The sequence below is a fragment of the Humulus lupulus genome, chromosome 5 (assembly GCF_963169125.1).
Source record: "Humulus lupulus chromosome 5, drHumLupu1.1, whole genome shotgun sequence".
Lineage (NCBI taxonomy): Eukaryota > Viridiplantae > Streptophyta > Magnoliopsida > Rosales > Cannabaceae > Humulus > Humulus lupulus.
Window position 1 is genome coordinate 17448591 of NC_084797.1, and position 24642 is coordinate 17473232.

Consider the following 24642-nt stretch of genomic DNA (forward strand, 5'->3'; position numbering starts at 1 on the left):
GACACAGTTGTATCGGCACTAACAACAAGAGGACAAACAGAGTTAGGAACAGAGGGAATACCTAAAGACAGAGAGACCGTCAGAGTACTCGAAGGATGGAATAGAGGACACCGAGCCTGCAACCTCACAACCCAGAGGAGGAGACGACAAAGATGGAGGAGGAACATTGAGAACCCCTCCAGAGGAGCCTTCAGGAACTCGAGAACCATCTTGATCATAGAGAGAATACATTAGACATGAAGAGAGAGAAAAAAAATTAGGGCACAAATGTGAAAACCGAATGAATAAAATGCACTTAAAAATCAATTCCTCAAGACCGTGTTTGGCCAAAAAAAATATAAGAAGCTTCGGCAACAAGTAAGTAAAGAAAATGACACAAGTTAATGAGAAGACTCTACAGACTGTTTTGACCCAAGACTTCCAACAACCACATCTTCAGATTCGTCAGATGGCTCTGTATGTTTAGTAGATGACGAAGTAGAAGGGGAACTTGAAATAGAAAGTATGGGAACTTGTTGTGTGCGAGGTACCAGGGCAGGTACTGAATTGTCCTCATCATTATCATAGTCATCTAAACAATATTTTGTATCATCAAAGCGAACATTGATAGACTCCATGAAAATTTAAGTTCTTTTATTGAAAACTCGATAAGCACGACTGTCAGTAGAATAACCATGAAACATACCTTTGTCACTCTTGGAGTTGAATTTTCCAAGATAATCTCTGTCATTCAGAATATAGCCCGTACATCAAAAAATCCTAAGATAATTCAGATTAGGAGTTTTACCTTTCCACAAATCATAACCTATTTGAGTAGTGCCAGTCCTTAGGTGCACACGATTACTAATGTATCAGGCAGTGTTAACATCTTCTGCCCAAAATCTTTTTCAAATTCCCTTAGCATTCAGCATAACTTTGGCCATTTCTTGTAGTGTTCTATTCTTGCACTCCACAACTCCATTTTTTGAGGAGTTTGTGGTGCAGAAAATTCATGAACAATCCCCATATAATCACAAAACTCAGAGAATAAGGCATTCTCAAACTCTTTACCAGGGTCGCTTCGAATTCTAAACACTTTAGCTATCTTTAGAGCCTCTTCATTCTGAAGTCTTAAACATAAAGCAGAGAACACTCCAAAAGTATCTGACTTCTCTCGAATAAACTGAACCCAGGTAAAACGAGTGTAGTCATCCACACATACCATTACATACCTTTTGCCACATTCTGTCTGCATGTGGCCCATCAGGTCAACGTGCATCAGTTCAATAAATCTAGTTGTTAGAAGCATCTTAGTGGGTGGATGAGCAGATCTTACTTGTTTACCTTGCTGACAGGGACTACACACTCTTTCTCTACTAACTTTCAACTCAGATACTCCTCTTACAGCCTTGAGCTTAATCAACCTTTTTAAATCTCTGTAATTCAAATGACCCAGTCTATAATGCCACAAATAAGACTTGTCTAGTGAAACTCTTGTGCACACTTGATTATTGTTTAACATGTAACAGTTATCACTAGACCTTATTCCAGACAGAATAGAACACCCATCAGCTGAATTAACCAGGCACTTTAACTTAAAGAAACTTACGGTGTAGTGATCATAACATAACTGACTTATGCTTAAAAGATTTTATTTTAGTCCCTTAACATAGAGAACATCTTTGATCATAGGTAGATTTTTCAACACAAGATCTCCTCTCCCAAGAATAGCTCCCTTGTTTCCGTCTCCAAATGTGATCATCCCTTCAGTACTCTCTTTGTAGTTGTTCAGCAATTGTTTGTTACTAGTCATATGTTTGGAACAGCCGTTGCCAAAGTACCATTGATCATCCTTAAGGGTGGAGAGAGATGTATGAGCCACCACAACAGAAACACCTTTTTCTTCTTGAGAGCTGCCAGTTAACTTTGGTCCCCAAACCTCCTTAGAATCCTTACCTTGAATGTGAGGTGGCCTAGTTGCATCTAACTTTATCTAGCAAAGTTTGTTTTATTCTTTCAGCTACTCCATTTTTCTGAGGGGTATCTCTAATAGTTGTATGCCTTAAAATACCATTTTCAGCACAATATTTATCAAACTCATCATTAATAAATTCCAAACCATTATCAGTGCTAATTACTTTCAGTTTAGATTAGTTTAGGTTTCCATTAAAATCTTCCAGTTTTTAAATTTAGTAAAGTAATCATTTTTATGTTTGAGTAAGTAAATCCACACTTTGAGTTGGAATTCGACTGGGACCCCATAGATCTGTAAGTGCATATTTGAGTGGCCTAGCTGACTTGTGTTTCCCTGTGTTGAATTCTAACCTGTGTTGTTTCCAATCACACATGTCTCACAAAACTTCAAAATTTTGACCTTTGAATCTCCAAGTAGACCTTGTTTTGACAATTCTTTCAGTCTTATTTCATTTAAGTGAGCCAACCTTCTATGCCTCAGTTCTACATCTTTTTCTTCTAATTTTATCACTATAGCTTCTCCATTTTGTCACTGTTGAGCATCCAACACATGTAAGACATGTTTTTTGCATCCTTTCATGATTATCAAAGAGCCTTTACTAATTCTTATTTGACCATTCTCTCATTTGTATGTAAGACCTTCTTCATCTAAGGTTATTAGAGAAATAAGACTTCTTCTAAGTTCAGGTATATACCTAACTTGCTCTAATGTCCTAATAGTTCCATCAAAATGCCTAATGGATACAGAGCCAATATTATGGATTTTGTAAGAGTGATCATTCTCTATAAAATCCTTACCACTTGAGACTTCTTGATAATCTTGGAACCACCACTACTACAAACTGGTTTTCCCAACAGTTTTTAACTGTCGCTATTGAGCAACAACGACAGTCGACTAATTGTCGTATTTGTCTATGCCGGCGTAGGGGTAGCTACGCCAACAGTTAATATGTGTCGCTGTTGCTGGCAACGCCGACAGTTAATATGTGTCGCCGTTGCTGGCAACGTCGACAGTTATTAGATGTCGCTGTTGCTGGCAACGCCGACAGTTTTTAGGTGTCGCCGTTGCTGGCAACGCTGACAGTTTTTAGGTGTCGTCGTTGCTAGCAACGTCGACAGTTATTAGGTGTCGTGATTGGCTCTCTATGGTGTAGTAAAGGAATGCACATAAAAAATTAGATTAATTTAACATTGGTAACATTAAATTTATATTCGATTAGTTCTAGCAATTTCTAATAAAAGAAATAAACTTATAAACTTTTTTATTCAACAATTTTATAAATTTATTACACCAACAACAGTCAACAATAAAAAACTAAACCAAATTTACATATTACAAAGACAAATTATATAGCAAACATAATCAAAATATATTTCATCAGATCTACTCGTATTTTCTTTGCCAGTCCACAAATTCTTGCTTGGCGGTATCCAGTACCTTCAACAAGCTAGACTACCTCTCACCCAGTGAACTGCAATCACTCTGTAAGTTGGCTATACGAGCCATATATTCATCAGTTAGCTGCTTCTTCTCATCGATAGATTCCTCATAACGCTTCAGATATTCAGACTTGGACTTATCACTTGCTTCCAGCTGCTTGTTAAGTAACGCCAACTTATCTTTGATTGACCGGCATTTTAATAGAAGTGTATTTTTCTCTAATCCAACTTGGTCAATTAATCTCTTGGTGAGATCAAGTAATGGACCTTCCAAACTGGGATTTTCATTGAATTCAAAAGACATCAAAAGGCATGCCCATATACATACTATTCACATCTACAAAAGGAAATGAAAAAGAAAAAGGAGGAAAAATCATTGCAAACCTTTTTTGTAAGAACATAACTAGCTTCTTCCATTTTCCTGGACCATGACTTGATTTTTCATACTCTGATACAAGACCATCAAGGACCTAGAAAACAAACCACCATTGAACACATAAGACAAGTTTCCTTTTTAACTTTTTACAAGAATATGAAGGTCAAGTCTACATACATCCATCAATCAAAGAACATTGCAAGACAAAAACAAATCAACAAAGTACTGTAATTTATTTGGGAATTGCAAGAAGGACTCTACATGAACTCCAAATGGCAATCATGTTTACTCAAAATCCAAAAACTTCAAATAGAAACCAAAGCATATAAATATAAAAGACCAACTCTACTCACAACTCCAATTGTTTCCATAATAGCTAAAGCTCTATTTATTTAAATGTTTATTTTTGGAGATAAAGCATTATTAGTTCCTCCAATGAGGATATCTGGAAAAGGGGAGCGAGAGGTCAAGATCTCAGAAAGTATGGTTGTTCACACTGCTAATAAAACCAGGGCAATTGTTTGCTAAAAGAAGATATAGAGTGGTTCATATCATTATACTAGTTTACAGAACATAGCATGGCTTCCTAAACCTTCAAAATTTTCATCTGTTATTCAATAATTATTGCAAAGAGGAGACTGGGGGAGAAATCTCAATAAATTTATGTGCAATAATACAGTAAAGTAATTAAATTGATATATTGTTGAAGCTACACTAAATAAAGAAGAATAAGAACCACACATACCGAAAATGCTTACCTTCACAACATTGTCAAACTTAGCATTCGTAGCATTGCAAGCTGTTCTAAGCGTCCTTTCCATGCTTTGTAAAACATTTAAACATTGCATTTCTGCCTCCATATATTCGTTCTTCTTGTAATCCTGCAAGTTAAGCCAATGAAAATAATAAGCATGGTGGGTGAAAAATGGTCTAACACATGAGTATGCATACAGAGACAGCCATTGCCACATAAAAAGGTACATATTCATGGGTGCTACTGTGCTAAAAATAATGCAAGAATTAAATGCACATGATTGCTTGTTGTTGATATCTGTCTACATTTAGTGATTTTTTATGTTCTTAGGCTCTGAATTGCTTACACGTAATTTTAACCATTGAGCTCAAGTATTCATTTAATTATAACCACTAAGTTCAAGTATTAATATAATTTTAGCCACTGATCTCAAGCATACAATTTAAAACCACACTTAAATTGAAAACAAATTAATCTACATGAGATCATTTTCATGAAAACCACACTTTCTCTAAACACAATTTAAAAAGTTATCATAATACCAATTAATGATGACTCATTTTTCTATTAAAACCACAAATACATCATGAAACTTACTAATTAATTTCTATTCAAGCCAACTACAAGAACATCGACAAGAAGGCACAAAATTGTTATAACATCATTTTCGATCTTGTCAATTAAATCTAAATAAGCCTCCTTCAGTTTTGCAATAGTTCAAAAGCCCAAAAATACCCCAAAAATTCCCCACAACAAAAAAAGAAACTAATTTAAAAAAAAAAAAAAAAAAAAAACACTTATTGTAGTTGGGTTTGGGGATTCCATGACCACGACAAATTAGTCGTTCAAATCTAGAATTTAAAATGTTCTCATTTTCATCAAACCAAGTATTTTCATAACCTAATCTAAGCTCATAGTATGACCTCAGTCAACAATCAATTTTTCTTACAGTTATACCCAATAACTAATTGAGTGCAACGACTCTCTGTGAAAAATCTCTTCAAACATTTGGCGAGCAAGTTCATCCAAACTTTCAATTGAACAAATCAACACTAAGAAACAAAACCCAGCAAGCACGACACTTACAAGAAAAATTGAAAAAAACACATACATTGAGAGAGAACGAAATAGGGAGAGTAAAAAAATGAATGAGATAGAGAGATTACCTGCTATGTTTAAGCCTGTGAACCCGCGCTACCATGTGCCGTCCAGCCAGGCCCGTCCTTGCGCGGTCGATCCCAACCCCTAAGACCCCCGCGTCGTCGAGCCCAGCCAACCCGGAGAACCCCACTCGCCGTCGAGCCCGTCCCCTGAGCCCTCAGCCGCTGTCAAGCCCTTGAACCTCCAGTCATCGTCGAGCGAGCCCAGCCCAAGCGAAAGATGGGAGGACAAAGGAGTGATAGAGCTGAGCCCCCTGCCTCTGCATCGAGCCCGCCACCGTGATCCGACCATCGGCCACCCTCCTCGCCTGCACGCAAAGACCTCCATGCACAACGTCAAAGAGGGATAGAGGAAGGATGGTTGGGTTTGAGGAAGAAAATTGGGGCTGCCGGCTAGGGCTGGTCGGGTTTGAGGAAAAGAAGAAGAGAGAGTGAGATTGAGGGTAGATATGGTTTAGTTATTATTATTATTGTTTGTTAAACAAAATATAGTTATTATTATAAAAATATATAAATACAAAATATAATGATATTAAGAAAAAATAATTATATAAAATATTAATGATATATTATTAGTTTTTATTTTCTAATTATATTTAAAATCTAACAACTATAATTATTTTTTAAAAATTATTAAAACATTTAACAAATAACTTACTTTCAATTATTGCTAATTTTTTCAAATATTTTCAACATGGATTTTAAAAAAATAAAAACACCAATATTATTAGTGAAATTTTAAAATTATTTTACAATATTTAACCAATCAATAAAATAACTCTTTTTTAATTAATTTTTTCATAAATATGTTAAATAAATAAAATTTAAGTATATTATTCATTATATCATGATGAATTTAAATTTTGATATAGAAATTATTATAAATAAAAAGTTAATATAATATTAAAAATTTAGAAACAAAAGAAAATCTAGCTTTTAAAGTTTTTAATTAATATATTATTTTTAAAAATATATTTACATGATTTAGTTTATTTTTTAAAATTATATTATTCATTAATTATAATTTTAAATAACTTTTTTATTTAAATTTCGGCGACATTTTATAATTGTCGGTATTGAACTTTTATTAACTGTCAGCATTGGGGTCAATAACGACAATTTTTAAGTGTCGGCATTGGTCTCGAATTAACTGTCGGCGTTGAGGTCAATAGTGACACATTTTAACTGTCGGCATTGGTCTCAAATTAACTATCGGCGTTGGGGTCAATAGCGACACATTTTAACTGTCGGCATTGGTCTCGAATTAATTGTCGGTGTTGGGGTCAATAGCGACAGTCAAAAGCAACGGTGACAGTTATTAGCTGTCGGCGTTGGTCTCTATGCCTACAGTTTTTAACTGTCGGCGTAGAGTTACGCTAAGCAATTACGACAGTCAACAGAGTTGACTGTCGTGGTTGGGTGTCGGGAAAGCCCAGTTTTGTAGTAGTGCACTCTTGATGAGGTTACATATGGAAAGTGCATCTGGAGTCCAATACACAGTCTTTTGAGTTTCTCTCCAAGGTGACAACATACATTTCTCCATCAGATGAGTCCTCATTTTCTAAAATAGCTGCCATATCGTGTGAAGTTTATTATTTAAATTGCTTCTTGAATTTATAACAATTCCTTTTGATGTGGCCAATTCTTCCACACTGATAGCACTTGCGGGTGACCCTCTCTCTAGATTTTGACCTTGAACGTCCTCTGCTTGATCTTGAATATGAGTTTTTGAACTTGGTATGTGAGCTATACTTCTTTCTTGAGTTTCCTGTGAAATTTATTTGCTTTGCAATTGATCTTCCCCTCACAAGAAGATTTCGATCTCTTCTATTGTCTTTCTAAATGACCAACTCCAATTATTTGGATCAAAGAGCTCCAAGAATATCATCTTGAGCCAAAGCATCACTACCATATTTGACAATTGCCTTCAACTCTTTGTAATTTTCTGGTAGTGAATTCAGTAGGATCACAACTTGGGATTCATCATCAACCTGGAATCATGCATCAGATAAACCAATAACTATCTTATGAAACTAATCTATGTTCTGATTAAGTGTCTAAGTGAATGATTTATCTTAAAGCCATAGAGTTTTTATTTAAATAAATTTTATTAGAAAGAGACAGAGTCATGAAAAGTTGTTCCAATTTTTGCCAAACGCCTATGGCTGTAGTCTCTATATTGATCTTTCAAATGACATTATCTGTAAGGTGCATTCTAATTGAGTAATATGTAGATTCTTGCATATCAACAACTTCTTCCTCATCGACTTTCTCAGCCAACTTCTTGGTGTAAGTTAGGATTTTTGAATTCTTTTGATGAACTATAAGCCCATTGTTTACCGAGTTTTTTTAGAAACTATAAATATATTTAAAGATAAGAGCTGGAAAGAAGGCTAAGAAATAAATAAGATCACAATTTTTACATATTTGAGGCTTTAATGAGCCTTAGTCCATGAGTCATTAGTATTAGGCTTTGGAGAGTTTTGACAATGGAGGTTTTCTGCAAGTTCAGCAGCATTTTGCTTACAAGAGAAATTCTGGGATCCCCTCTATAGTGCACAACTGACCCTATTTATAGGCAGTCATGTCACTTGGGCCGAACTAATCTGGGCCCAATAGGGATATAATTACAATTGCTCACTAATGGAGCCATAATACAGGAGAGGTAACATAATTAAGGGTTGTTAATCTGGGCCCATTGGGCCAGCTTAGGCGAGGTGAAGCCTTACAACTGTCCTTTGTACGTTAGCACGGACTGATCGACGTGGGCTATCGAGGTGATCCTGGGGACAAGATTTATAAGAGTAGTGGAAATACTGTTTCTTAGGAACAATGTATGTAATGTCCAGAATTCCCTAATGTGGCTTAGTGTCTGGATTAGTGGGCCAGGAGGGCGATAATTGGTTCAATATGAGATTATGTGATTATATGCATGATTACATGAGTTATATTAGTATATGATGATATTTGCATGCATGTGGGCCATTTCTTATAAGAAGGGAATTTTCGTAATTTTAGCCCATTGGGGCCATATTAGTATATTTACGTGCATGTATGTGATATATGGGTGAGACCACATTATTATGTGGATATGTTTGAGCTATTCAGTGTGAGACGATCCTAGGAGGCAAGTTAGCAATTTTGGGTAGTGAGAATGATTATTTGATGATATATTGGGAGTTAGTGAGATCAGGAGGAAATTCTGGGAATTTGATTATTTTACCCTTGGGGGTGTTTTTGGGACCCTGAGCATTGGGATTTACTTGAGGTTACTTAAGCTTGAAGTAACTTGTCAGAAAGAAAATACGTTCAAAATTTTTTCTTTCTTTCTCCCGTTATCTCTTTTTTCCGTTCGTTGCATTTTTGAAGGAAACATGAGTTTTAGGACCCTGATTCAAGCAAGGATTGAGTCACAGTGATTCTAGTAAAGCTAACAAGCTTATTAACTGGAGGATTTAGTGAGAAAAAGACTCAATCAGAGGTAATCCAAGCTTTAAGTTTTGAGTTTTTGAGTTTCTAAGCTTTGCTTGGATTTTATGTGTTGATGAGTTTTTGAGTTGTTTGAGGCTCGGGTTTTGATGGTTTTGGGCCATTGGGATGTTTGGTAACTTTGTTTTTGGGATTTGGATATGTTTGGGTAGGTTTTTGGGAGATTTTTAAAGGGGAAAAACAAAGGTTTTAGCTGGGTTCCAGGTTGGGCCGCAGCCCTGTTCTTGGGCGCCGCGACCCAAGCTTAACAGAGAGGAGAAGAGTGGTTGATGGGCATTAGGGTCACGGCGCCTAGTAGGCGAGGTACGGTGTGAGGCGCAGGCAGAAAAGGGCAGGAGCCTCTATCTGGAGGTGGACCGTGACTCAGGGGTGTGGGGCCACGACACTTAAGGATAGTTTTGGCCAAAGTTATATTCTTAATCGTGGGAACTTAACCTAAGGGTTCGGGATCGATTATGCTACCCAGTTTAGTAGGATTCAAGGTCTCGAGCCTAGGAATTGGTCCGTGAATCTTTTATTACTCTTTTTATTGATGGGATTTTATATTTTGTTATGATTAGGTGACTGCTAAGAGCCTAAGGACATGATCGTTCTCAAGGGTCGTTCTTTATTTATTTTATGCTCAAGTTTGAGGTAAGAAAAATGCACCCAGTATGTGACATACATGATTATTGATGAGGCATGTTGAATGCTCTATATATGGACATTGGTTGCATTGTAAATTCCTGACAACATTGCTTACTTATGAATGGCACTGACTTATTAGTTAAGAAACGATAATGGTGTTTAGTGCGGGTCGAGAAGCTCTGGCTTATCAATCATGATCGACAATAGTACTGAGCGCTGGTTGTATGGAATTGACTTATGATTCAAGAGAGGCATTAGCGTATTAAACGCATGCCGAAATGATTAGATCTAATCAACATGAGCATTAAATGCTTGACCGACCTATTGGTAAAAGAAAACTAAAGCGCTTGGCTAGTCTATGACTAGTTACTGAGAGCCATGGATAAAAGGCTCAAGTGGCTTGATATTCACATGGCTTAAGGCGCAGGACCCTAGAAAGGATTATTGGTCATCTATTTAGGGCGCAGGACCTCAAGATGTCTCATTAGTCATCTATTTAGGGCATGGCTTCCCAGAAAGACTTAATAGTCATCTATCCAGGGTGTAGGACCCCAGAATGATTGAATAGTCATGTATCCAGGGTGCAGAGCCCCAGATTGATTTGATAGTCATCATCTGATTAGGACTAAAGCCCCAGAATGGTTTCGTGATAATTTATTTATATTGTATACATGTAGTAATAAGTTTTCTTGTTGAGCCTAGGCTCAAGGGTGCTATGTGGTGCAGGTAAATTGAAAGAAAAATTTACTTAGCCTTGAGTGGACAACTTAGGTGGTGACGTGTACATATGCGGCTACTTGACCACCACGGCTAAGGTGTTTCTCAGGGTGTGGATGCTCAATATTCCATGCTTGTAAAAGATCCAAGGCACATGCTAAGGTCCCATAAAGGCCTAAATACATGTCTGAGCTGCGAGACCCTCGGGCCACCGTCATCTTGCAACTGCATACTCTCGGAGCGCCTAGCGAGGCCACGTCTCGCGCAAGTGCGTCTCGCGAGGCCCCTGCCTCGCACTACCTCTCGGCGCACCCAGCGAGGCGACATCTCGCGTGGCTACACCGGATGGCCTCGCGACAGGCTTGCCGCACACCTAGCGAGGCCACACCTGGTGTGCACCTGATGGCCTCGCGGATGGAGGTGTCTCGCGCCTTCCGCACTTGGCAAGGCAGCACCTCGCGTGGCTGCCCCAGATGGCCCCGCGACAGGCTTGCCACACACCTAGCGAGGCTACGTCTGCGTGCACCTGACGGCCTCAAGAATGGAGGCATCTCGTGCCTCGCGCACTCGGCAAGGCAGCGCCTCGCATGGCTGCCCCAAATGGCCTCGCGACAGGCTTGCCACACACCTAGCTAGGCCATGCCTGCGTGCACCTGACGGCCTCGCGAATGGAGGCATCTCACGCCTCACGCACTCGGCAAGGCAACGCCTCACATGGCTGCCCCGGATGGCCTCACGACAGGCTTGCCGCGCACCTAGCGAAGCCACGCCTGCGTGCACCTGACGGCCTCGCAAATGGAGGCGCCTCGTGCACTCAGCAAGGCAGCGCCTCGCGTGGCTGCCCCGGATGGCCTCACAAGGCGGTGTCACGCAGACGCCTACGGGCGCTGCACGTAACCAACCCAAGGGCTCCTCCTTGACCATGACACCTCAAGTGGATGTCTCCTATGAAGATCTATCAAGTCTCCATCATTTAGAGGTAAAGGCCCAAGTATGATTCAAAAGGATCATGCTAGTACAATCTTGTACGGGGTACGACCTTTAAGACCCCTTGCCTGATCCAAGCACTTACGCCAGACAAGTAGTGGGAGCACTATGAGAGAAGACATGGCCTGCATGCTCCCAACCAGATGTCAGAATCGACACCACTACCATCTGTACCACTCCTCTGACATTTGTACAGTCGAGTAGTGGAGACATCCCCATGGTACCTGGCCATGTACTAGTATCAAATCCACTACCCCTGAAACCACTCTCCTGACAGTGTACCTGTGTACTACTTGGTCACCTAGACCACCATGTATCCAGGGCCATTAGAGCCCACTATAAAATAAACCCCAATTCCACACGGAAGGGGGTTGGAAAAATTACTGTAGCATTGCACCATAATCAATACAAGCTGGTTTCACCATTTTTCTTCTGCAATTGTTCTTGGAGTTTCTACTTAGATTTCTGAAGCTTTTCTTTTGATAATCTCTGCGTTGCAATTTTTCTAACTTAACTTGGTTGACGAGTTCTCACTGTCAACAGTTTGGCCCCGTCTGTGGGGAGCTAAGTACCAAGCTACTGTTCTACCATTACTCCCAGCAAGAAGAAATACCAAGACGTTCAAAGAGACTCAGGGAACCATGAGAGGTGGAAGTCCACCTTAATGGAGTTCAGCTGAAGGCCTCCATGAAGGATCCTCCTCCACCCAGGGATATGGAGCCCCCAAGGGACCCTGAGGTTCACGAGGGTGATAGGGAGGTCTCATCACCGACCATCCCGCCTGGTGAGAATCCTCCAAGGACAACCACCGCACCACCCGGGAATGCCGACGAGTTCCCGCTTCCTAAACCACCACAAGTACCGAACTCCAACTGGCAGGACCTGGGCCCCTCGACGCGTAGACATGATAAACATCCATAGGTCCATTCCGTGAGTTCGAGTTCTATATCTCGGTTTTATGAAGAGGAAATACGTGAGCTGCACCGTAAGAACCAAAGGTTGGAGACCACCCTGTAGAATATGCAAGAGGTGCTGAATGGCCTGTTGCAAGGTGTTGACGGTGAGAACTCGTCAACGAAGTTAAGTTGGAAAAATTATCAAATCAAGATCGCTAATTGGAAAGCTGTAAAAACTTGAACAATAACTCAAGAACAATGATGTAACAATAATGGAGAAATCAATCGTTCATTCACACTTAAGGCTCAGCTACAGTAAAATTTCCAACCCCCTTTTAGGTGGCCTTAGAGTTTATTTTATAGTAGGCTCTAATGGCCTGAGGTACATAATGGTCCAGGGGACCAGGTGGTACATACGTACTGTATTAGGGGAGTGGCTTCAGAGGTTGTGGTCGTACATCCCGTACAGGAGCAGGTGTCAGGTGGATGTCTCCACTACTTGTCTGTACCCATGTCTGATGCGTGGTGGCAGGCGTAGTGGCGCAGGAGGTAGTGGCGTCGGCTCTGACCTATGGCCGTAGACGTACGGACCATGATCCTTACCCCAGCAATCTCACTGGCACTGGTATCCGTACTTAGTACTTGGTCGTACAAATATATCTCATTCGACTCGTACTGGATCTCCTAAGCATAGGGATCTCGAAGTGTAAGGAATGGGACCCTTGGTGCCTGCACCGGCCGTGGCGTTGAGTAAGAATCTTGGGTCCTTAGCACGAGATGCCCGAAGCACCCTAGGGTCACCCACGGGTGCGGGCGATAAGCGCGTGGCTTCGCTCTTCGTCTTAGTGTGCAAGGCAAGATGCCTCCTCTGCAAGCCTTCCCCTTCGTGTGACTTCCCCTACATGGCCCCTAATGGTGTGGTTTGGGCCCATACGTGTCAAGTGAGGGGGTGTCGGCCTCCTGAGAAGATGGCGGGCCGATGGACCTCCCGGGGCGCGAGCGCGTGGGACCTTGCGCGGCCTCGCACATGAGGCGCCGTTGACGGCCTCGCAGCCTCCCTCAGCCTCGCGTGGTGGGAGTGGCCCAAGGGCCTCGCAGCCTCCCTCGACCTCGCGTGGTGGGAGTGGCCTCGCCCCTGGTTGGCCTCGCGGGATGGTGGCCTCGCGGGATGGTGGCCTCGCGAGATGGGGTGGCTTCGCCCATGGTTAGCCTCGCCCATGTGATGGCCTCGCGAGATGGGGTGGCTTCGCCCATGGTTGGCCTCGCCTATGCGGTGGTCTCGCGGAATGGTGGCCTCGCGAGATGGGGTGGCTTCGCCCATGGTTGGCCTCGCCCATGTGGTGGCCTTGTGAGACGGTGGCCTCGCGAGATGGGGTGGCTTCGCCCATGGTTGGCCTCGCCCATGTGATGGCCTCGCGAGATGGGGTGGCTTCGCCCATGTGACGGCCTCGCGGAATGGTGGCCTCGCGAGATGGGGTGGCTTCGCCCATGGTTGGCCTCGCCCATGTGGTGGCCTCGCGAGACGGTGGCCTCGCGAGATGGGGTGGCTTCGCCCACGGTTGGCCTCGCCCATGCGGTGGCCTTAGGGCCTTGCCTCGGCCTTACATTTTCTCTTGATGAGATTATGAGCATCAACACAAGGTAAGTCAAGTGTGACCCTGCCCAAGAGAAAAGAGAAAGGTCAGGAGGGGTCAGAGACCACCGTTCCGGTAGACGATGGGAGGACTCGACACTCCACTAGTAACACCCCCCGAATGAAGCAACGAGAACATCTTGAACCACTGAAGCAAGCCCAGAAACCAGAGCCGAAGACCAATGTTGCCCCTCGCAATGATGACGAGGTCACCTCAAAGAGAGCACCCTCAAATTTACGGAAGGAGCTCAACAAGAAGAGGGCGGGTAAAAGGACCACGCCCCCTATGGCGCCTCGAGAGGGCAAAGGAAAGGGGGATCTTAACCTGTCCACTTTAAGGGACTCCCTAAGCAAGAGGAGGCAGGACCTGGACACAGAAATGAGGAGCATGCGAAGCAAGATCGTCACCGCCTCTGGAGGTCAAGCTTTTGAGGAAGAGTTCGACCACGAGTCCCCCTTCATGAGGGATATCCAAGCCATCCAGCTCCCTGCCAATTTTAAGGAGCCCCATATGACTCCCTACGAAGGGAACACAGATCCGAAGTACCATCTAGATACATTTAACGACCTGATGAAGCTGAGGGGAATTGGCAGTGGGGCGAGATGTCATTGCTTCGCTGTCACATTAAAAGGACCCGCGTACAAATGGTTCAAAAGACTTAGACCGGAATCCATCAGATCTTGGCAACAACTTTCTAATGAATTCCTCCAGCAGCATAACGCCGTGCGAGACTACATGATGCCAGTCACCAGCCTCGCAAATGTGAAGCAAGGAGAAAATGAGAGTCTAAAGAGCTATATTCACATGTTCAACATGGAGGCAGCTAAAGTGGGGAGCCTAACCCGCCGAGAGCTGAAAATGGCCATCACAGCTGGAGTACGCCTTGGAAGCAAGTTATGGGATAACATGCTCAATAGGGAGGTCACAGACTTGGATGATTTCTGCGAGCGGGCACAAAAATACATTCGCGTGGAGGATTGTCACGAGAACCTCAAAGCCGAAAAAGTCTCGTCGCCCCCGAAATGTTCAGTCCGAGAAAACCAAAGCGGTGCAAAGAAGAAGGGGGTTTATGAGGGAACGAGAGATGATCGACCCCGGAAGCATCAACGCTTTGATGAGCGCCTACAGGGCCCCTACACCTTTTACACTGACCTCACCCATGCGAGAGAGCATATTTTCGTTACGAATGAAAACTAGGTCCCTTTCAAAAGGCCCCCGCCAATGAAAAAAGACCGGTCTAAAAGAGACCCCAGCAAGTATTGCTAGTATCACAAGGATATCGGCCACACCACCGCGGTATGCAGCCATTTGGAGGTGGAAATCGAGGAGCTCATCCGCAGGGGATATTTGGGCAGATATGTGCGCAAGGAGAACCAGAGGCCAGAAGAAGGAGCGTCCCCGCCGCGGGCACGAGATGTGGCCCCAGAAGTACAGGGAGAGGTCAGAACCATCTTTGGAGGACCAGGATTCGGAGGCGATTCAAGAAAGGGACGAGACAAATATGTTAAGGAGGCCAGACGAAGTCCACCACCGTGCGTCTTAAGTTTGGAGCAACGGCCCCCGAAGAATTTCAAGGGCGAGAATGACTCAATAACTTTCACTGAAGAAGACGTGTAGGGGGTAAATTTCCCTCATAATGACCCCCTGGTGCTAACTGTCCAGCTTGCGAACATGAGAGTACATCGGGTCCTAGTGGATAATGGAAGCTCTGTGGACATCCTGCATCACCCCACTTTGGAGAAGATGGGACTGAGCGTTCGGCACCTGAAACCCTGCAATTCCTCCCTTTACGGGTTTATAGGGGACTCGATACAGCCCCTAGGTGCAATTGAATTATCCCTCACCATGGGGGAACAGCCCAGGCAAACCATCATAATGGCAAACTTTGTCGTGGTGGATTGCGCCTCAGCCTTCAACGTGGTATTAGGGAGACCCTCTCTGAGAGAATTGAAGGCGATAACTTCTGTGTATCATCTAGCTATGAAATTCCCAACCCCTGGGGGAGTAGCATGCGTGAAAGGGGAGTAGAAGGAAGCGAAGGAATGCTATAACATGTCCCTTCGCACAGCCACAAAACCATCGGTGCCGATGGCAATGGTTTTGTATGAAGGCGCGACCCATACGAGTTGGACCCATGAGTTACGGAACACCTCGAGAAGTGCTACCAGTGAGGCTTCAACATTCGGTGCAAAGAGGATCTATGTTTAGTTTGTTCCTTGTTATGTTAGCTTAATGAGTAGGAATCAAAGAGGCTACCTAGGTAACCTCCCCATTAGATGCAACCCTTTTTTAAATATGCTGTTGTAAACCACATGCTATGAATGAAACTGTTCGCAACTTCACGTGTTATTTTTCTTCTCTATGCGGGCATCAGCCAAAGTGCCTGCTGAAATAAATTTCGCCAAACACTTGGGTGGCAGGACAGGAGGAAAAAACATACGGCAAGCAAGAAAGGACCCTCCCACAAGAGAAACCTAAAAAGAACTCTTAAAAAGGAGGATTCTAAAAAGGACCCTCTAATAGGAGGATCCTAAAAAGGACCCTCTAACAGGAGGATCCTAAAAAGGACCCCTTGCACCGGGATCCTAAAGAGGACCCTCTATCAGGAGGATCCTAAAAGGGACCCTCTATCAGGAGGATCCTAAAAAGGGCCCTCTAAAAGGAGGATCCTAAAAAGGACCCTCTAACAGGAGGATCCTAAAAAGGACCCCTTGCACCGGGATCCTAAAGAGGACCCTCTATCAGGAGGATCCTAAAAGGGACCCTCTATCAGGAGGATCCTAAAATGGGCCCTCTAAAAGGAGGATCCTAAAAAGGACCCTCTAAGAGGAGGATCCTAAAAAGGACCCCTTGCACTAGGATCCTAAAGAGGACCCTCTATCAAGCGGATCCTAAAAGGGACCCTCTATCAGGAGGATCCTAAAAAGGGCCCTCTAATAGGAGGATCCTAAAAAGGACCCCTTGCATCAGAGCCTTAAATAAAATTCTTTAAAAGAGGAATGTGATTCGCAGTGAACCCTAACAAACAGGGAGAGGACCTTGTAAGGCATCTCTTGGGTTCACAAGGATTAGCTACCCTTATGAACATCAAGGAGGCCAAAAGGTCTTACAAAAAAAAAAAGAACAACACACTTCCAAATAAAGGCAGATGCTCCCACAAGAGGAAAGACCTTAAAGGGAGCACCCACCAATAAGCCTAGAGCGGCCACCAAGCCGTCTAGCCAAAAAGGGTCCTAAAAGATACCTTTGCAAAAATAGTACTATGAATAATGACGAGAAGGATGCTTCTCGTAAAAAATAGTACTAGAAGTAATCAAGAGGCACCAAAAAAGGTCCCATTGAACCCTTTCACATGGGCTCCAAAGGACCTCTAGCCTGGTAAATAAAAGAGGGGAACCTACCAAACCCCATCATACAGGCTCAAAAAGACCTCAAACACAGAGGAATAAGAGATAAATAACCACACATGTATATATATATATTGAAAAAGGAGTCTTTGTAACATGGAAAGATTTACAAGATAAAAATAATAATGATAATATTACAAAGGCTCAAGATGAGCATACGCCCACAGCGGGATAGCTGACAGAAATGATGATATGACGACCTTAGGGCTTCCTGCCACAGGCGCTCCACATGGCCACTTGAGCAACGGCGTGCTCGCCAAAAGAAGAAAAATCAAAGTTGGGATCCTGCCTCCACACACCGTAAAGGGCGCGGTCTATGGACCTGTACTCGATAACTGTCCTATCCGCCTCTAAGGAAGCGATTCTCTCCTGTGACGCGGCTACTTCGGCCCTAGCAGCCTCGAATTCAGCCTGTAAAGAAGTGACTCTCTCCTGCGACGTAGCCACAATAGCCTTGGTCCCTGGAGTTCACCCTCTAGGCTGGTAACTTTGTCCTGCAGCTTTGTGGCTTTGGCAACTGCCTTCAGCTTCCTTTTTGACGAGACAGAAAGTTTGGTCCAAACCCTTTCTAGCTCAGTCTGGGTTTCCTCAAGCTCTCTCTCAAGCTCCTGGACCCGGGCCGTGAGACGGTCCCTCTCAGTACTCGACGTGGAGAGATTGTTAGCCGAGTCGGCAAATCGCTGAGCCACAGTATAGGCCTGCACAAGAAATTTAACAACAGAAATAATAAGTAAAAAAAAAAGGTATGTACATCTATATATAATAGGGCCGACACAAGATGCATGAACTCACCCAAGCAGTGGTGCGCCTTAGAGTTTCCCCAAGGTCCGACAGAGCAAAACTCCCAAGACCGTTCCAGTCAGATTCGGGGAGGTCCGAGGCGATTTGGATGTACCGCCGCCCGTAAGAGGTCGCCATACGGTTCACCTAGGGTGCCCCATCCAGGCCAGGGGCACCTGGCTGGGTGAGGACAGACGACCCGCTCGCCGAAATGGGAGGGGGCGCAGGAAAAGTGGAAAAGTGAGGCCCCGGTAGATCAGAGGGGGGTGCTGAAGATTGGAAAAGTAAGCCCCCGATGGACCAGGGTCGAGGGGAGCCTGAGTGAAAGCGTCATAGTCCTTAGGGTCGGGGCAAACAAAACACCCCGGAATGGCATGCTGGTCTTGAGATTGGGAGGCTATGTTCGGGTCATAAGAGGCATAAGGAGGACATCCCCCACGAGACGAAGACAACTGGTGAGGTCCCCCGCGTTCAAGGGGGGCTTCCTCTGGCTCATCCTCAGCCTCACCTTCATCTAGGCAAGGATTGGCCGATACCGCCTTCATCTTCTTGGACCCAGAGATGGTCCACAGCAACTTGGGATCTGAGACTGAGGATAGTTTGTGGAGGTTCAGATTTCCCACGGTGAATAGGTACACAACCTTTTTCATAGCGGGGTCAGCGTTGAGGAACTTCCTCATAGCTTTCGCTTCCGACCCAACAACTGTGGGTTCTGCGAATTGCTCTGCATAATCCATGCCATGGTCGACACAAACGTAAGTCATGAAACAATAAGTTGTATAAAAGAAGAAGAGAGAAAATGTGGCTCAGGGTACTTACTGGGAGTGGCGCGGAAGTGCTTGCTAATAGAGAGGGGGCCTTACACGAAGAAAAAGTCCTGCTTCCAGGACCCCGGGTTGGACACTGAGCCCTCTATCAAAGAGACCTCGTTGTTGGCTTTTTGTAAATAATAGAAGCCCTTTGACTTGGGAGAGGGCATGAGATTGTAGAGGAAATGCACCTCTAGCGCCGTAGGAGCACGTTCCACCAGTTCCACAAACGCAATGAAAAAGCCGCTCAAAGTCAGCCAGCTATTGGGTGCCAGCTGAAGTGGAGCAAGGTCAAAGTAATTGAGGACCGCAACAAAGAACGGGTGTAACGGGATGGTACCACCCGCCTTCAAGATGTGCTCACTAAGGGCCATGAAGTCGGTGCTAGGGCGGTTAGCCCGGCATGTCTCCAAAGGAGTGTATAAAGCGTACTCCGGCGGAACGCGATAGTGCTTCACAATTTCCCTCAGTTTAGTTTCTGACACATGTGACACCAGTTCGGATGCCAGTAAAGGAGCATCGTCCGGTTCATTGGTAGATACCTGTCATCGTGCCCTTGGTATATCTTCAAAACCAAAAGAAAAAGGTGAGAAAGAGACAGAACACTTGACCCTCCATTTTCTCTTCCTAGCAAGAGTCTTCCACCGGGTGACCAGCTGCGGAAGCACTAAGCTAGGGAAGATCGAAACTAAGGGCTGAGGAGAAGCAGAAGCGGCCCCATGACAGTCATCAGGCGAGGATGGGCTGGAGGACTCAGGCGGAAGGTGTCCCTCCATAAACTCCAACTCCCTCTGCAACTCTAAAAGGGTCACCCTAAGGCTCGCTACATGGTAACTAAGGTCAGGGGGGAAAGGTGCTCCGTCTCCTCTCAACGCCGAGTCAATCTCACTCTCCACCACCCAAATTTTACACCTAAGTTCAGCCATGTGCTCAAGATGATGGATACGGGCCTGCCTTATGGAGTCATAGTCTTGGTAAGGGTTTTCCTCAGGGGACTCTGAGTCTGAAGACAAGCCAACAAATTCAACCCCCGGAGGTATGCCGAATGGACCGTCACTGGCCATGAGACCTCGTCCCGAAAGCAAAAAGGGGTTCACGTATAAATGAGAGGATTGCTACAAAACACAAAGGAATAGGCTTAAAACCTCTAGATGCAAACACCCTAAATGATCCACTACAGGGTATAAATAAGTGGGCATGCAACTGAGCTAATTCACGGCATGCTCAGGCCAAAGTACCCCATCCCGAGTAATGCTAATTTAGACCCAATGAACATGAGGGAAAAAGAAAATATACCTCAAGTAGGTAAAATGGAGCGCTGTCGTGGTCAAAAGGAGGTTGAGAGCCAGCGCCGTCACGGTCAAAAAGAGCTAAATGGTCGAAAGCATGCGTCTGCAAAAATAAACAAAAAGGATGTGTTAGCCTCCAAATAGACATACCAAAAATTAGCCCAAATATATAAAAAAAGAAAAAGAAAGAGAGGAAACTATAATAAAAGTGAGGTTGTGGGGGATTGAACCCCTTACCTCTTTGAAAGGAGCAAGATTCTAAATACCACTAAGCTAGGAAGATTGAGTGTAGCTAATAGACCTGGCATGGGGGCCTATGTATAAGAATCACAGAGAAGAGTCTACCAGAGCACCTAAAGGTCCTCTCCTAGACTGGGGGAAAATGTGGATGCTCAATATTCCATGCTTGTAAAAGATCCAAGGCACATGCTAAGGTCCCATAAAGGCCTAAATACATGTCTGAGCCGCGAGACCCTCGGGCCACCGTCATCTTGCAACTGCATACTCTTGGAGCGCCTAGCGAGGCCACGTCTCGCGCAAGTGCGTCTCGTGAGGCCCCTTCCTCGCACCACCTCTCGGCGCACCCAGCGAGGCGACATCTCGCGTGGCTGCCCCGGATGGCCTCGCAATAGGCTTGCCGCACACCTAGCGAGGCCACACCTGGTGTGCACCTGACGGCCTCGCGGATGGAGGCATCTCGTGCCTTGTGCACTCGGCAAGGCAGCGGCTCGCGTGGCTGCCCCAGATGGCCCTGCAACAGGCTTGCCGCACACCTAGCGAGGCCACGCCTGCGTGCACCTGATGACCTCGCGAATGGAGGCGTCTCGTGCCTCGCGCACTCGGCAAGGCAGCGCCTCGCGTGGCAGCCCCAGATGGCCTCGCGATAGGCTTGCCGCAAACCTAGCGAGGCCATGCCTGCGTGCACTTGACGACCTCGCGAATGGAGGCGTCTCACGCCTTGCGCACTTGGCATGGCAGCGCCTCACATGGCTGCCCCAGATGGCCTCACGACAGTCTTGCTGCGCACCTAGCGAGGCCACGCCTGCGTGCACCTGACGGCCTCGCGAATGGAGGCGCCTCACGCACTCAGCAAGGCAGCACCTCGCGTGGCTGCCCCGGATGGCCTCACAAGGCGGTGTCATGCAGACGCCTACAGGCGCTGCACGCAACCAACCCAAGGGCTCCTCCTTGCCCATGACACCTCAAGTGGATGTCTCCTATGAAGATCTATCAAGACTCTATCATTTAGAGGTAAAGGCCCAAGTATGATTCAAAAGGATCATGCTAGTACAATCTTGTACGGGGTACGACCTTTAAGAACCCTTGCCTGATCTAAGCACTTACGCCAGACAAGTAGTGGTAGCACTAGGAGAGAGGACATGGCCTACATGCTCCCAACCAGATGTCAGAATCGACACCACTACCACCTGCACCACTCCTCTGACATTTGTACAGTCGAGTAGTGGAGACATCCCCATGGTACCTGGCCATGTACTAGTATCAACACCACTACCCCTGAAACCACTCTCCTGACAGTGTACCTGTGTACTACTTGGTCCCCTAGACCACCATGTATCCAGGGCCATTAGAGCCCACTATAAAATAAACTCCAATTCCACACGGAAGGGGGTTGGAAAAATTATTGTAGCATTGCATCATAATCAATACAAGCTGGTTTCACCATTTTTCTTCTGCAATTGTTCTTGGAGTTTCTACTTAGATTTCTGAAGCTTTTATTTTGATAATCTCTGCGTTGCAATTTTTCTAACTTAACTTGGTTGACGAGTTCTCACCGTCAACACAGGGAAACTAGGGTTTAACCCTATTTTTGCCGCTTAGGTCGGCGGATTGTAAATTTTGAATTGTAATGACCATTTTATATTGTAAACAACTTTGTAAACACTTTTATGGGATCCCATGTACAGTTTAACATTTTTATTAAATTATATCCATTCATTTTGACCGAGAATTTCACCCTGGCCCATTAATAACACTTAGATGCACGTTTATGGCCTAGTGACTCGTTTAGCGATTTAAGCACTATTTAAAATACACAGTGTGACGGTCTTTGCTAATTAGGGTGTTACAACTTGGTATCAGAGCGTTCCAAGGTTTAGGGTTCCTGTAGACTGGTTGGGCATGTACACTCGCCACTGAAGACAAGCTCGACTCATGGTTGGGTAACTATTTATGTTGTTATGTGTTTAACTGCTTAAATATAATATAAATGCTTTATCTGCCTGAATGAGATACACTAATAGGGTTGGCCCTTGACTGCTGCATGATGAGCAAGAACGTGCTTTTTAGCACAGATATTGCTAGAGCGTGCTTATTAGAATCGTTAATTGTTAATTTCTAAGTGCCAAATGTTAACTATTATGTTTTTGAATCAACATGCTAATTAGCATGGTTATGGAACATGGATGAGTTTTTGCTTGATCTTGATAACTGACAGCAGTTGCTTGTTGATTTACAAGCTAGAGTAATGAGGCAAGAAGAAGAAATCCGCCTCCTAAGACAGCAACAGGTTCTTGCAGGGAACATCTTAATGGAGGCACCACCTGTAGCGGTACGAACAGTTGAGCAGTTGCTAGAGGCTGGAAGCAAATGGGAACCTTTTTATGAAAGGTTCAGGAAACAACACCCTCCAGTTTTTTAGGGAAATGCAGATCTAGCTAAAGCTGAGCAATGGATGAGCATGGTTACTACCATGCTTGAATTTATGAGGGTGTCTGGTAATGAGAGGGTGGCTTGTGCCACATATATGTTTCAGGAGGATGCTAGAATTTGGTGGAAGGTGATATCCCAAACCAGAAATGTTAATGCCCTGAGTTGGGAAGAGTTTTAGACTCTGTTTAATGAGAAGTACTATAATGATTCCATCAGGGTTGCAAAAGATGAAGAGTTCAGCAAGCTGTTTTAGGGAAGCTTGTCAGTGACTGAGTATGCTTTAAAGTTTGACAGGCTGGCAAAGTTTGCAATGGAATTGGTGCCCATTGATGGGACCAGAAGTGAGAGGTTTCTCCAGGGGCTACAGCCTAGGATAGCCCGTGATGTTCGTATTACCACTATGTCTGGAGTTACTACTTATGCACAGGTGGTTGAGAAGGCGCTCACAGCTGGAGCGTAGAGAACAAGATCTGGCGGCATAATGCAGCCATGAGAGACTTTAGGAGGGTGGGTCCTTCATTTGTGGGTTCAGGTAGGGGTGGAAGCCCTAGTGATCAGAAGAGGAAGGCTCCTGATGCCTTCTCAGCTCCAGGCACTAACAGAAAACCATGTGGTATTGCAATGGGTCGCCAGGGCGGTAGTGAGGTCTGGAGGACTTTCCCTGAATGCCCCAGATGCAAGAGGCATCATCTAGGGGAGTGTTGGGAAGAGCCTTATTTTTATGTGGAGTTGTGGGACGTTTGAAGAAAGATTGCCCGAGAGAAAGGAAGGAAGAGCCTAGAAAGGCAGACAGCTCGGCCCCAGCTCGAGTGTTCGCATTGACTCAGGCAGAAGCTGAGGCTTGTCCCTCAATAGTCACAAGTCAACTTTTTAGTGCTGGAAACCCTTATACTATTTTGATTGATTTTGGTGCTACACACTCTTTCGTTGCTAGTAGAATTATTGATAGACTGTGTAGACCATGTGATTATTATGCTGTGGGGTTCATAACCTTATTACCCAATGGGGAGCTAGTAGTATACAGAAGATGGGTCAGATTATTGCCAATGATAGTGGAGGGCAGAGAGTTATCAATTAATTTGATAGAGTTGGTTATGACTGATTTTCACATGATTCTGGGTATGGATTAGTTGGTGAAGTATGGGGCAACCATAGATTGCAAAAGGAAGATGGTAACCTTTGAGCTTGAAGGTGAGGATCCTTTTGTATTTGTGGGCACAGTGCATGGACCCCATATACACATGATATCTTTTTTGAGGGCTAGAGATCTATTGCAAGGAGGTTGCATATGATTCTTAGCCAGTGTGGTTGATACCACTCAGGTCATGCCAATGAGACTAGAGAAGACCAGACTAGTCTGTGAGTTTCTGGATGTGTTTTCAGAAGATTTACCGGGGTTGCCACCATATAGAGAGATTGCATTTGTGATTGAACTAGCACCAGGGATAGAGCCAGTGTCTAGATCACCTTACAGAATGGCCCCAGTAGAATTAAAATAACTGGAGGTACAACTGCAGGAGTTGTTAGACTTGGGTTTTATTAGACCTAGTTTTTCACCGTGGGGTGCACCAATTCTGTTTGTGAAGAAGAAGGATGGTTCCCTGAGGATGTGTATTGATTACAGAGAACTGAATAAGTTAACAATCAAGAACAA

General features: G+C 44.4%; 2 protein-coding genes across 3 annotated transcripts; both read right to left on the reverse strand.

Annotated features, from left to right (window-relative positions):
• Positions 1–380: 380 nt before the first annotated feature.
• Positions 381–1792, reverse strand: LOC133778898 (uncharacterized). Its single transcript, XM_062218912.1, has 4 exons — positions 1658–1792; positions 915–1573; positions 686–723; positions 381–571 (listed from the first exon to the last, which is right to left on the reverse strand). Exons 1-4 carry the CDS (start codon positions 1790–1792, stop codon positions 381–383), a joined length of 1023 nt encoding a protein of 340 aa, XP_062074896.1.
• A 1397-nt stretch (positions 1793–3189) lies between these two features.
• On the reverse strand, positions 3190–6135 carry LOC133834555 (uncharacterized). 2 transcript variants are annotated; one of them, XR_009893371.1, is made up of 4 exons: positions 5690–6135; positions 4515–4650; positions 3778–3863; positions 3190–3668 (listed from the first exon to the last, which is right to left on the reverse strand). XR_009893371.1 is itself a non-coding variant. In XM_062264206.1 (4 exons), the coding sequence occupies exons 2-4, from the start codon at positions 4627–4629 to the stop codon at positions 3407–3409; spliced, it is 450 nt and encodes a 149-aa protein (XP_062120190.1). In that variant the 5' UTR covers positions 4630–4650; positions 5690–6135; the 3' UTR covers positions 3190–3406. The 2 variants fall into 2 exon arrangements, 1 of the variants encoding a protein (XP_062120190.1); XM_062264206.1 differs by having other exon boundaries at positions 4528–4650.
• Positions 6136–24642: the final 18507 nt, after the last annotated feature.

Coding starts and splice junctions, on each gene's coding strand:
- LOC133778898 (XM_062218912.1), bottom strand. CDS start 1,792: ATGACTAGTAACAAACAATTGCTGAACAACTACAAAGAGAGTACTGAA. Junction 1,574..1,657: donor ATCTACCTATGATCAAAGAT/GTTCTCTATGTT, acceptor AGTTTCTTTAAG/TTAAAGTGCCTGGTTAATTC. Junction 724..914: donor CACTACAAGAAATGGCCAAA/GTTATGCTGAAT, acceptor TCTGAATGACAG/AGATTATCTTGGAAAATTCA.
- LOC133834555 (XM_062264206.1), bottom strand. CDS start 4,629: ATGGAGGCAGAAATGCAATGTTTAAATGTTTTACAAAGCATGGAAAGG. Junction 3,864..4,527: donor AGTTTGACAATGTTGTGAAG/GTAAGCATTTTC, acceptor TTTGTTTTCTAG/GTCCTTGATGGTCTTGTATC. Junction 3,669..3,777: donor GTTATGTTCTTACAAAAAAG/GTTTGCAATGAT, acceptor TGAAAATCCCAG/TTTGGAAGGTCCATTACTTG.